Source organism: Anomalospiza imberbis, chromosome 4 (genome assembly GCF_031753505.1).
Source record: "Anomalospiza imberbis isolate Cuckoo-Finch-1a 21T00152 chromosome 4, ASM3175350v1, whole genome shotgun sequence".
In the NCBI taxonomy this organism is placed as follows: domain Eukaryota; kingdom Metazoa; phylum Chordata; class Aves; order Passeriformes; family Viduidae; genus Anomalospiza; species Anomalospiza imberbis.
In genome coordinates, this window is record NC_089684.1 from 42,582,737 (window position 1) to 42,596,461 (window position 13,725).

The following is a 13,725-nucleotide window of genomic DNA, read 5'->3' on the forward strand; positions in this document are numbered from 1 at the left end:
TTCAGCTCCTGTGGTGAGACTGCCTCTGGGTCTGGAGCTGCCATGGCTTGTAAGAGGCAGCCAGTGTTGCTTCCTCCATCCCCAATTCCCTGCCTCATAGCCCATAGCCAGGTGTCACCTCCACACACTGCCCTCGGAGGACAACTGCAGCAGTGCCAGGCTGCAGAGCTAAAGCTCTGGGAGAGAGCTCTGCTCCCAGGTGCTAGGGAGCATTTTCCTGCATACACTTTTTGCCTGGGCTGTGCTCTTATTTTCAGGACACACAACCCAGGGCTGCTCCCAGTGATCTCAGAAGGGCCCTTCATCATCAGCTGGAAAGAGCTTTTGCCATGAAACAAAAGGAAAGGAGAAGAAATGTTCTAGGCAGGAGGGTGGTCTAAATGAAGAAGGCCTGACTTTAACAGAAACAGGAAGTTTTCATGATGTACCTCTAAATGACTAAACACGCAACACTGGAAGTGACACCTGTGTGCTAATCTTCGTATTTCCTTCAGCTGCTGCACAGTTCACCGGGCTCACGTCACCTGGTGGGGCTCCTTCCAAAACTTTCTTCCTTTTAAACTCCAGAATTAATTTATAACATAATTCATCAGCAAATGGAGCGCTTTCTGTGTGGGATGAGTGTGTCCCTCAGCTATACCCATGTGTGCATTAGGAGCCAGGACAGGAGTTCTGTAGGAAGATTTTTTTTTTTTTTTAAGGCAATTCAGTGAGGACTTGGGCTGCAGCCCCAAAGGCAGCTGTGCACTGAAGCTCGCAGAGGAAGCTCCAAGGGATTTCACAGCATGCCCTTCGGCTCCTGGTGTTTCCCCCCCCCAACCTTTTCCTTCATCTTGTAGTGGCTGCAGCAAAGGCTCCATTATCTGGCAGCGTGGCCTTGCTTTTGTCTATAAATGGAAGCAGTTGGCCGTTATCCCAGTATAACACAGGATAGTCCTGTGCATCAGTTATGCAACTGGTAGCTTGATGACTTCATCAGAAGCCGGGGGAGGGCCAGGGGGTGGTAGAAAAAGGCTTTTGCCATCAGCTCTGCTGGAGACAACCAATAAATGTGTGTGTACCCCCAAGGCAAAGAAAGCAGGAGTTCAGCGACAGGGGTGGGTGAAGGGGTCGGTGCAGGAGCAGCTGAGGGATCCTTAGTGATTCCTTGACCCCAGCTTGGGGGAGACCCAGCACTGCTGCAGCCCTGGTCCTTAGGATGATGCAGGGACCGTGCTTGACCAGGTTGTAAAGTGCAAAGTGCAGTGGGTGATGGGACTGGGAGAGAAGCGGAAAGAGGAACAGGGAGAGAACTTTCAAACCAATATAGATGTTAAAAGGGGAAAGAACCTAAATATTGGAGAGCTGCCTTTCAGCAGAGCCCTTCAGGGAGTATCAGTGAAAAGTAGAGATGTGGACAAATTGTATTTGTTATTTTCACAGGAGGGTCCTTGAAAACCTGGCTTCATGCAGAAAGGCTGACCCTCATTTCCCAAGCTACACTCCAGCACTGAACTTAACCCTTTCCCTAACTGGGTTGGGGCGGGTGCTGCAAGATCACCTCTCTGTACGCCCAGATCACACAGTGACTGACATAACTCAAACGTGAGGCAGGTGAATCTGAACCCCACCCTGAATAAGGACCTGTCGTCTCTATTCATGACTAAAGAGGTTCTACGGGTTCTTAACACCCGAGATAGGGACCGGGCACGCAGTCGCTGGTTTTCAAATACGGCATCAAGGGCGGCGTGGTGCCGAGCTGGGCCCCTCGGGAGTCCCGTTTGCCCTGGCTGCGGGACAGCCTGGGACTGGGCGGTGGCGGCTCGGGGGCCGCAGCCCAGTGAGTCCCGGGAATGCTCCCCGCAGGCCCCGGGAAGAGGCCGGCCCCGCTCGGCTCCGCCCGGGCAGGGCCGCGGGGCAGCAGCGCCACCTGCCGGCAGCGGCAGCGCCGCCAAGGCGCCGCTGGGCCCGGCCCTAATCCCTGACGGGATCCACCTGAGCCCAGCCCTAATCCCTGACGGGATCCACCTGAGCCCGGCCCTAATCCCTGACGGGATCCACCTGAGCCCGGCCCTAATCCCTGACGGGATCCACCTGAGCCCGGCCCTAATCCCGTTCTTCCACCGGGACGCGGGGTGGGATTTCCCTCCCCACCTTTGGTCGGTGCTTTTCCCAGCACTAAAAGGCAGCAAACTGGATTTAGAACGTGGAGAGGGAGTGGGCTGTGTGCAGGGAAGGCTCTTGTCCTGATTCCTCCCAGCCACACACGCTGGTCCAGTGCTGCAGGATGGAAATCTTGAATAGATGCGTGACGGAGTTAAATCCCGAGGTTCTGGAGAAGAATTAGTGCTGCCAGCTCCCGCTATTCATTGGGTGCACCTAACACCTTGGCTCCTCAGTCCAGGGAGGGGGCTATGTTAAACTGCTGTTATGAAGAGAGGAAAACAGAAAGGAAAATATACTTACTTCCTTGAGAAGGGAGAAAGAGTTTAGAAAAACATTACTCTGAAGCATGAAAAAACTTCGCTCACAACTTCATTATTTCACTAATAATTAATTATAAAGCGCTTCTGCTTTACCTGAGGGGCTTTGAATTCCAAGATAAAAGAGGCACCTATTCCCTGTGGGGAGCAGTCCACGGCTCGGTCTTTCTCCAAGCTCCAGGATTCACCCACAGCCTCTGTGCCTCCTCAGCTTGGTGAGCTGCAATTTCCCTGGCCTGTAGAGCACCCAGTAACAAGGCATTCCCTCTCTCTTTGCACAGGACCACCAGCTGGGATTGTCGCGGCCCACAGGGGCCATGCAGCCTTCTGTCCCGGCGGGCTCCAGCAGCATAGTCGCAGGCTCCAGCTCCGGGGGGCACTTCCTTGGGAGCCAGCCCCAGGCAGCCATCATGAAGCAGATGCTGATCGAGCAGAGAGCGCAGCTCCATGTGATGGAGCAGCAGAAACAACAGTTTCTCCGAGAGCAGAGGCAGCAGCAGCAGCAGATCTTAGCGGAGCAGGTACGGTATCCATCTGTCTCCAGCGCATGCTGGGACGAGCATGAGCACTACAGACAGTGCAGCAGCAGCCCTTCCTTCTAGATTTGGGAATTCTCTCTCTGTGGGTCCTGTCAGGGTGTTTCAGCAGTGGCTGTCAAAGAAGAGGCAACTGTATCAGTCCTGCCATTAGCTTGGCAAATATTAACCGTGTTTCCAATAGTCAGATTGGATTTTAGGCACTGGAAAAGTTAGCTCTTAACCTGGCATCTCATGGTGCATTTAGTCCAGCAGAAGCAGACTCGGCTGCAGTTATGGTCACAGGTCCTCTCCCCTAGCTCTAATTGTGGTCTTCCATTGGCAAAATCTGTGCACAGCTGCAGAGTGATCTGGGACAAAGAATGGACATGGGTTAAAAGAAGACTTAGAGAAAAATGTTGCTATTTACCCAGACCAATTCCTTAATCTGGTTTATTGAGTGCCAGTAGGAGCAATTAGATCATACAAGGGAGAGACAGCAGCAAGGGGAGAACCAGAGACTGAAGTGGGAGAACAGTAAAACCACCTCTAGCAGTGGCAATGTGGAAGAGCTGCATTGGAGCTATAACCTGGCTTCCTGAACTCCTGGGCTTTGCAATATGCATGCTAAATTATGCAGTCTGAACAGTGGTGTGTGCTTAATTCAGGTGTAGTTTTAAAGCAGCCCAAGAAAAAGCCAGTGGAAAGTCACACTGTTGAGTTCCTACAAGATCATGCCCAAGTTTAAAGTTGCAGCTCCCTAATGTTACTTAGATAATGCTCTGGTAAGTCAGTAGTTGCTTTAAGCTTCACTTCTCCTCTCTTGCTAAGGAAAAACAGCTTAAGACCATCTGCTTAAATTTGTGTTAGAACACATGCATGCCATGTAACCACAGAAATACAGATTGCATCCCCCCCTTTCTCTTACTACTCCTGAGAAACAGAAAAATTTACTCTCAGTGAACCGGAAGGATGCTCCTAGAAATATTTAGGATAAAGATGCCTGAACTGATTGAAGCATGAACAAGTGCATGAGAGTGAGGATGCAGTGATGCATCCTATGGATTGGGCCAATTCAAATGCATAAAGCCAAGAGCCACTGACTTGGATGCTGAAGGCAAGCCTAAAATTGTTAAAAGACCACCAAGCTGAGGCTGTCAAGTGTGCTGACACACTTTTCAGAGATGAAAAATGGTAAAGTCACAGTCCTCAGGCTCTTAGCTTTGGGGTAGTTTGTGCCTAACGAGAGTTCCTCTTTCTTTTTGATACTTATGAATGCAGGGATTAGTACTTCCTTCTTTCCTATCTCTGCCATTCTCATACCTTTGTTACACATCATTGGTTTTGGACACAGTATTTGTACAGCTGCAGGTGATGCTCCCAGACATGCCCTTTCAGCCCTTAGCTGAGTACACTGCATCATCTGAAAGCTCTGTTTTTATAATCAGCCCTTGATTCTGTTTTAAAATATTCACAAGTATTGGTAGAAAACAACCACAGAGGATCAACGTGGTCTGGATCAAGGGAGCGTTTTGCAGTCACCACTCCTCAAATATCATTCACTGAAGCACAAGTGGAAATGTGCCTTAGTAATCCATTTCTGTTTTGGCTCAGGAATGTTCCAAGGCTGCAGTGCTTGGGTCAGGATGCAGTAATCCTTGCAGCTGAGTGTTATAAATGCAGACGTGGAGCAAAGTCTTGCACCACGAGCACAAACCTCTGGACCTTGGCAGGTCTGAGGTTTGTCTACAGTTGCCCTTAGGCCTAGGTGAGCAAAGTTAGTTCACATCCTTCCCTCTCCTTTCTGCCTGAAGACAGTTAAGCTCATGCTGTAGAGGTCAGGATGAAATGTCTGTAAGTAAGTAGTGATGATGTTGGCCTCAAAGCATGTTCCTTCTTGATCCAAAAAGAGTCTGAGTGCTGAGTAGCCCAAGTGCTCTGAGGAGGACTCTCCAGATGACTCTGCCTGTCTCTCCAGAACACCTCACCAGATAAAAACCACTGCAAGTTCTGCAGTTTTGCCACCAGCCCATTAATTAATTAATCATCTCTTCTGCTTTCTTTCTGTCCTTCACTTTCAGCAGATGCAGCAGCAGTCACATTTGCCTCGGCAGCATCTGCATCAACAGCGAAGCCCATATCCAGTGCAACAGGTCAATCAATTCCAAGGTAAAAATCAAATTGTTTTTCCTGTTTTGGAGTCAGTGCCCAAAAGGTAGCAAATGTATGAAAGCTTGTGCAGTTTGTGACTACTAGGTTTTAAGCAGTGTAGCAGAACAGGAATACAGGCTGTTGCATGCACTACATATTTTACCAAAGAGGAATGTCCAAGTTTGCATATTCAGTTAAGTTTACATTTTCCTTTCTGCACCCTTCAGTGAAAACTGCTTGCTTTTTCTTTTTTTTTTTTTTAATTTTTTTCCTTTTTTTCCCCCTTTTTTTTTTACATTTGTTTTGCCTCTTTAACATCCAGATGTCATGGATTCATTCATGGATTTATCTTGTTGACCTCTACACTTATGAGGTTTTTTCCCTGCTAGCATTTCTGACTCTATCTTGGTTTTGCCCCTTTTTCATTCCTCACTTTATCTAATTCGATAAGCAGAGAATTAAAAAGCGGGGTCATCTTTACCTGGAGAAGGGACTGATAAATGTCAGGTGTGGGAAACACAGTAAAATATTTGAGATGTAAATATAGATTTTTTTCAATGACCTCAAAAAAAGCACAAGTATTATTTTGATGTGCTCCCAGGTAACTGAAGAATGTAAGTGCACTCCTTTTGGCTTAGGAAAAGAAGTTAATTCTGAGCTTTTTAAATGAAAAACATCAGCTGAATGTCTTCACTAACCATGATTTCTGTATAGACATGAAACAAACACACACTTATGCTCTATATTCATGATAATATCATGTAGATGCAACAGAAAACAAGGGAGGCAGTTCTGGACATTTCACATTGCTATTCTGGTTCCCAGGATGTGAACAGGCAGCCACATCTTCTGCTGGCTTATATCACGGTGGCTTCTTCTAATCACCTCCTCATTTTTTTCTTTGGCACCATAAGTTCTGTATGAAAATACTTTTTTCCCCAATAATTCATTTCCAAAATCAAGAAGTGTGTGTGCACAGCTGAGATGCACACTGAGATGCACACATACACTCCCTGCATTCATGCTTCCATGCTTCTTTGAAACACTGCCTTTGTATGTATTATTTAAAATAAAGGGAGCTTAGGCTAATCTGACAGAGCAAGGAATTCATTTTCATAAATGAACTAATTTAAATAGTTCACCATTTTTTACTTTTCAGTCACATTAATGTAATCCAGTGCAGTAGGTTATGTGTAAATGAGACCAGAAGGTGGCCTAAAACCTTGAAATCTGTTGCATCTCTCTTTTAACTACTCCTTGTCTGATCTCCTGTCACTTATGCCACGTACAGTAGTTAACAAAAGTAGCATGTGAACCACTTGCTGTTAGTGACTCCTTTGGAGCTTTTCAACTGCCATTTTCAATTAAAAAATAGCTAAAGATGCATTAAGATTTTAACATCTGTGTCTTAAGCACTTGCTGGAGTCATCGTAAAAAGACCTTCTAATCATGAAAGGAGCTGATCTAAGTTAAGAAAAATCAAGGGAACCCCAGTGCCAATCATTAAGAAAGCAGTTTGATAGCATGAGTAAAGTAAAAGCTGCCACTACATGTGGCCTGTTCCAGTGAGATGCAGATGGTCTCACTTCATGCTACAAAATGTTTCATTTAGCTGTGTGCTGGAGCTAAAAGCACCCACCAGAAGCTTGTGATGCTGCAGAAAATGGAGTTGTAGCCATCCTCTGTAATAGAATTACATGTATAGAAATGTTGCTTCCTTTATCCACCTGTTTCTCATGGAAACCAAGCCAACATCAATAACAGAGACCAGTGTCTCCACTCCCCATGGATGTTCAGGGATGTTGTCTGCCACTGAGGGACAACAAATAGGGGCTGATTTAAGAACATTCAGATTCTGTTGTACAGTTTTGAAGTCCTAAGCAATGATTTTATATTTACACCTGGCATTTAATAACAATTGAGCCTGGAGCAATTGTGTGCCTCATACACTCTGAGCTTCACCTGCCGTGTTGTATTTAGTCAGCGACTCAAATCTGAAGAATTTGACTATTTAGTTAGTGACTCAAGTCTGACTGTTGTATTTGGTGGTGACTCAAATCCACCATGAACCCATGGCATAATCTGAGCTCCAGGTAATTGTCTTTATTTAAAGATAGCAAATATAGAGCATATTGGCTTCCCAGAAATCAATAGCTCCCCCCTACCCCTGAAAGTAAGACACAGGCATGGTTAAGTTATCTGTCACAGTGTGGAATTTAACAAGGCTAGGATTTTCTGGGTTCCCATCACTGGCCTAAGGTGAAGTAAAATGTGCTTATAGTATTGATTCACTAATACACTCTGCCTGCTTTAAATGTCCACAAAAACCTGATTTTTCTTCTTTCCATAGAATTAATCAGTAGCAATGCTATAGAAAATCCATTCATTAATGCCTCCTGAGCTATTAAAAGAATTGATTGGCCTTCTGAGACTGACATTTCCATTTTCAAGGCTTACTTTTGAAAGACAATGGAGATATTTAAAGGAGAGCTTCAAATGGTAAACTGAAGTTCAGCTGTTTTGCTGCTAATGAAGAAGACCAGTGGAAGTTTTTCCATTTGCTTGCTAGAACCTGAATTAGGTGTAGCTGAAGAAGATAAGTGCTGCTGAGGATGCTCCTACGGCTTCTCTCTTAGGGAAAAGTGTGTTAATTAAGATTTACAGTGTTGTGGGCTCTTTCTTACCTTCCTCCCTTTTTGGTGCAGGTTCACCCCAGGATATAGTGGCTGTGAGAAACCAGGTAGCACTCCAGAGCATGAGAACATCCCGAATGATGGCCCAGAACGCGAGCATGATGGCCATGGGTCCCTCCCAGACCCCCAGCACACTGCTCACCGCTGCGGGCCAGTCGGATATGGGCATGACTCCTTACAGCAACGCCTCTTCCAGCCAGCCAGGAATGTACAGCATAAGCACAGGGATGAGCCAAATGCTGCAGCACCCTAACCAAAGTGGCATGAACATGGCACAGAGCACGGGCCAGGGAACGAGGCAGCCTGCCTCTGGACAAGCAGTGGGAATGGTTGGCAATTTTGGTCAGAACATGCTGGTAAACTCTGCTCTTCCCCAGCATCAGCAGCAGATGAAAGGACCTGTGGGCCAGGTGTTGCCAAGGCCACAAGCACCACGACTTCAAAACCTGATGGGGACTGTCCCTCAAGGAACACAAAACTGGCAGCAGCGAGGCTTGCAAGGCATACCTGGAAGGACTAGTGGTGAAATGGGGCCCTTCAACAACGGCACCACATATGCGATGCCATCTGGGCAGCCACGGCTGTCCAAGCAGCACTTCCCACAGGGGCTCAATCAGACAGTTGTGGACACAAGTGGGACAGTGAGAGCCGTGAACCCAGCGCTGGGGAGACAGTTGCTGCAACCACTACCTGGGCAACAGGCAGCCAGCCAGGCCAGGCCAATGCTGATGCCAGGAATAAGCCAAGGGGTCCCTGCCATGTCAGGCTTCAATCAGCCCCCAACGCAGCAAATGCCAGCTGGCACCTTTGCTCAGAGCAGCCAAGGTCAGGCCTATGAGAGGAATCCCACTCAGGACATATCTTATAACTACAGTAATGGAGGAGCAGGGGGGTCATTCTCCAGTTTAGCAGAGGGCACAGACCTTGTGGACTCCATTATTAAGAGTGGACCAGGGGATGAGTGGATTCAAGAACTGGATGAGTTGTTTGGAAACCCCCAGTGAATGGGATTGTATAGTCTGGAGCTTTGGTTACATTTTGTTACGTTTGAACAAGCAAAGAGGGAGTCAGATGTTCTCCTCATCCCTGGATTGTTGGTTTTTGTTTGTGTTGAGTTGGTTTGGGGTTATTTTGTTTTCTTTTGTTTTTAATTGTGCAAACCGAGCTGATCTGTAGCCAACTTTGGAAGATTCAGGGGATGATGAAAACATCAGCATCCCAAAACTGTCACCAAGCAATCTCTGCTGCGTGGCAGCGCCCACTCAGTGTATTTGTGAGGAAGAATGGAGAAACTGGAAAAGCCAGCTGATGCATCTGGCTGGGAAGATTCATTCTTCCCCCACTTCAAACAAGGCTTCATTGCGCAGTGGTGAGGGGTGGTCCTGGTATCTCCCACCTCATATGACTGTGCATATTGCAGCTGCCAGGGAAGCAGATGGAAGAGCTGGGAGCAAAGCCTACAGATATTCAGGGGCGATTGCACAGGCCCTGGTCAGAAACGGGCTTAACCCCAGGGGCAAGTAGGTCTTGGAGAGCCATGGCCAGGCCGATGGGGCTGGCTATGGGCTGTCCTAAGGGAATGCACAACACTCACATGACAAACCTCAGCAATCACAGGGAGGTCACTGTTTTCACTGCAGAGTGATAAACCCCACTACAAGCGCAGAAGAACATAAATTTGGCAGTGTTGTGAGGGCAGATTGATTATGTGACTGCTGCTGGAGGCAGCCTAGCAGTGGGTTAACTTAATGAACTGCTTAGTCCCCTTGAGACTTGAAATAGTACAAGTCAGGGCACTTGGCATGGCCCAGCTGTATGGGGTGTTGAAGGGCTGAGAGGTACCAAGAGACATTAGCAGAGCTCCTCAGCTGGTCCCTCCCTCTCCTTCCTCCCCAGGGTGTTCTCAGTTCACTCCCTTCCCCTCCTGTTCCTTCAGTGTAAAGCAAGCTGAGCTGGCTGCACTTTTTTTTTTCAGGCAAGCTACAAAAAGCCAGGCAAAGGAGGAGAAAACAGGCATGAGAAAACATACAGTGAGGGTTTGGCACACAGGAAGACTTTCTCCTCCTCTTTTGAAAAGCCCGGGTTTGCCATGTAGTATTACCTCAGGATGTCTGGGCTCTTGATGTGATATGTTCAGTTTTAAACAGATGTTTGGTCTAATCTCTCTGGTTTGTTGGAATAAAATTCACTGCAGTATTTGAAGAACAGGAGTCAGTGAAGGACTACAGAAAAGAACATTCATGAGTGGGTAAAATAATTGATATTACAAATATCTAATCTGCCCAAATAAGGTTTTAGATAATAGGGATGTATCAGTATCTCCACTGTTTGGACCAGTGCTGAGGAGCCCTGTGATGAAGCTGTGACAGATCTCACACAACACTGAAGTCACCAGCCATTCTGAGTGTATACAGCAGGGTTCCCAAACTGCAGTTGAAGGCTGTTTTCTGGAACCTATTACCTCTTATCAGTGTTTTCAGCTGAGAGCTGCTTATCAGGTTATATAGTTATGCATATAAAAATGTTAACATGACCCACAGTCCAGAGCTTTAGCACCCTCTGGCCTCTGAGAGCCATGAGTCATGCTCTGCAGCAGTGTTCTAGTGCCAGTCCCAGTTCCCCAGCTCCTAATCACCTCCTTTTGTGCAGTTCTCCCTGGGCCCTGCCATGCCAGGTGCTAAGCCCCTGGATTCCATGGAGGCTGAGGGCCTTGGCACTTGGCAGTTTCATGTCCTGCCTTTCCCCGTGGAGCACAGACATGCATCACATTAAAGAGGGAGAGCAAATGAGTCTGGAACCATGTCAGTGTGCCATTGAGGCTCCCTTTTGAGCAATTTCCCTTGCTGGGCTTGTCTAGTGGGGGGAATTACCTGTTCTAAATGCTGCGATGCAGCAGGACAAGCTGCATTTTTAATGTGCTAAAGGTGAGCCATCAATCCAACCTGCCCTGACTGCTACATTTTTTAAAATGGTTTTAATCACATCTCTTTTAGCTGACCCCTTTTTAAAATACAGCACAAGGGCCAATTCCAGCTCCTGCTGAGGATGATGGGCATGATTAGCATGCCTGCTCCATCAGTAGGAGCCAGGTTGAGCCCTAATTCAGTGAAAGGGAGCACCAGCCAAAGTTTTTGGTTCACCTTGTGGGTCAGCATCTCTTGGTCAGAATGGAAGGGATAGGCAAACTCTGGGAGAAGCAGCACCCTGAAGGGACCAGGGTGCTGTGGCTCCACGTGTGTCAGCGTGAGCATGGGGCACACACATGTGTGACAGAGCTGTGACAGGGCTGGGGGGCAGCCACCCTATTGGGCAGGGGATGGTGCTGGGGACAGCACAGCACCCACGCCTTGGGTGAGAGCAATCAGGGCTCACCTCTCAACACGGAGGTGGGAAAGGGGAATTCAGAAACACACATCCACCACACAGCAGCCAATGCAAGCCGGTGTGCATCGGGGAGATACAGGCCTTGATGATAAATGGTGGTCAAGACGAGTCTCTGTTGTCTTTGTAAAGCTTCCTCCAAATGCTCCATACTGGGATCAAGTACTAGAGAACAGATTTTATTAGATTTGGGTTGATTGGGGTTTTTTTTTCTTTCTTACTATGGTGCTGATGTATATGTAATGTTTTAAAAAAAGTCATTTGTAAATATGTTTTTACAATTCTACAGATATCACTGGGTCTACTATCTGTAAAATATATACATATAAATATATATATATAAATATATATATATACTGTTTGTTTAAAATAGAGTATTTTTATTTCATTCCTTGACTCATCCTTACTGCAGTGGTATTGCACTTCAGATGACATCTATTTACTAATTTGTACTGTATCCCTGACAGCAACTTGCTCCATTTTATTCAGATTTTTCTAGTTTTCTGGTTTTACTTTGTACATTAAGCATTGCTTATTTCCTTTTAAGACCTGTACAGAGTCTGAAAACATAGAAAAATACCTGATGTTGCTTTTAAAGAAAAAGACACAAAACAAGAACAAATGAAACAAAACAAAAAGCCAACCAAACAAATAAAAGATGGTTATATGAGTCATATACCTGGTGTATAAGGATCATGTCTTGCCCCACTCTTGCGTCTCGGTGAGCAGTCTTCCATGGAGGGGAGGGAAGCAGCATGCAGGCAGGTCTGAATCAGCCCTGGATTTTCTGTATGGCAGCATCAAAGCACCTGGTGGAGTTACAAGTGTTAGACCTCAGCAGTAACAGACTGGGTATGGCCTATCCCAGGATGCCCCTCTTGCTCCAGCAGGTTCAGCAGCCAGTGAATCCCAACATCCCAAGCAGCCCCAGCAGCTGTCTCTGTGCAGCAGAGCCCAGACTGCTGTAATGAGCTGCTGGACGGGACGTGCTTCACCACCTCCTGCCACACTGCCCCTTTCTCCAGCAAGGTGGGCTACCAAAGCTTCCTGTGCTCTGAGGAGACGCCTGGTGCTACAGGGAAGTTGGTCCTTAATTGGGTCAGTTAGAGGTGGCAGATCCAACCTTTTGTGTTTATTCTGTGCTGGCAGCAAAAATAGGGAGTGGGGAGGTGCTTCCAGGGGAGGAGACAAGACAGAGACAAGGTAGGGGGGAAGAAGGGAAATATGTAGCTGGACATAGAAGCTGGAGAAAACAGGAAAACTGGAGAAGGATAAAGACACATGCTTAGAGCAATTTCCTATCACCTACCACTACAGCAGGGTGAGAATTATATTGTCAGAAGCCTTTAGGAACTTGCACGTAGATCTGTTGAACATGTATGGCCTGTCTATACATGGGGGAGGAGGGGAGGAGAAGAGAAGAGAAGAGATCAAAGCACTACAACAGGTAAGCTTGGAATCATTTCAGAGGCAAAGAAAGACCTAATTGAATCAGTAGATGGCCTTTGGACCTCCCCGAGTCTGTATTTCAAGTCTGTTACATAGTTTGGCCCTTTGTCTAGATTTTGGTTCTGGCAGCAGTGTTTCTTGCTGCCTCTGTGTCTAAGTTTGAAAGCAGCCTGGCACCACAACCACAGTAGCAAACTGCACCCTTCCCCCTCCTCCTCACAGGCACATCTTTTGTCTCTTAAGTATCATTACCATCTCTTAGGTAACAAATGGGAGAAAATTCCCTGAGACAAAGAAAAAAGAAAAGGATAAATCCTAACCTCCAACACTGTGACTGGCTGAAGGCATCACTGGCAGGTTGGTAGGTGGATTTTCTATACTTCAGCCCATGGAAAGAAAATTAGTGGAAGCATTTCTGATGATTTCTGTGGTTGTTAAATCTGGCCCTGATGTACTTTCTCCCTGAAGGTAGGTGATGGAGAGCCACCCTTTCTGCAGCTGTGTCAGCTCCAGCCTTCCTTTTCCCCTCAACAAACATTGTCGGACTTGGGTCTTGGATCTTTGTACGTGTTTCATCTTATGGTTTTCAATACCATTTCAGCCTTTGCTACCTGCAGGCACTAGGCTGTGTCTTTTTATCATGAGCTAACTTAATAAAATCACAGGATGACTTCGGTTGCAAGGAACCTTAAAGTTTATCTTGTTCCAGCCCCACTGCCATGTGTCCATACGTGTCCACCTTTTTAATATGAAGGGTTATTATGAATCTAATCCACGTCTCAATTATCTTGTGGTCTGGTTATCAACCTCACTACACTATGGAGAGACAATAAACATGTTCATTATATAGATTTGACTGAACACCACTATAAATGTGCAGCATTTTTGGCCAAATTGTGTCTTCAGAGGCATGACAAGGTAAATTTATGTCTGCTGGCTCTCTCATGAGTATATTCAGCATTGCCTAAATAATTTGAATTATCAGGAGCTGCCAAAACAGGCATGGCCTTGCATCTCTGTTCTTCTACATAGTTTAAATTGGTCACTGGCGTACTTTGAGCTCACAGTGGTAAG

General features: G+C 46.6%; 1 protein-coding gene across 4 annotated transcripts in view; it reads left to right on the forward strand.

Moving 5' to 3' along the window:
- The window catches only part of MAML3 (mastermind like transcriptional coactivator 3), a 248,020-nt gene extending 236,142 nt beyond the window's left edge, over positions 1 to 11,878 (forward strand). For 2 of the 4 annotated variants that reach the window (XM_068188030.1, XM_068188033.1), the window contains exons 3-5: positions 2,744 to 2,983; positions 5,059 to 5,146; positions 7,834 to 11,878. In XM_068188030.1, the coding sequence (XP_068044131.1) occupies positions 2,744 to 2,983; positions 5,059 to 5,146; positions 7,834 to 8,825 (1,320 nt within the window). In that variant the 3' untranslated portion in view covers positions 8,826 to 11,878. The remainder of the gene's footprint in view (positions 1 to 2,743; positions 2,984 to 5,058; positions 5,147 to 7,833) is intronic. The other 2 variants (XM_068188031.1, XM_068188032.1) reach the window with 2 other exon arrangements.
- Positions 11,879 to 13,725: the final 1,847 nt, after the last annotated feature.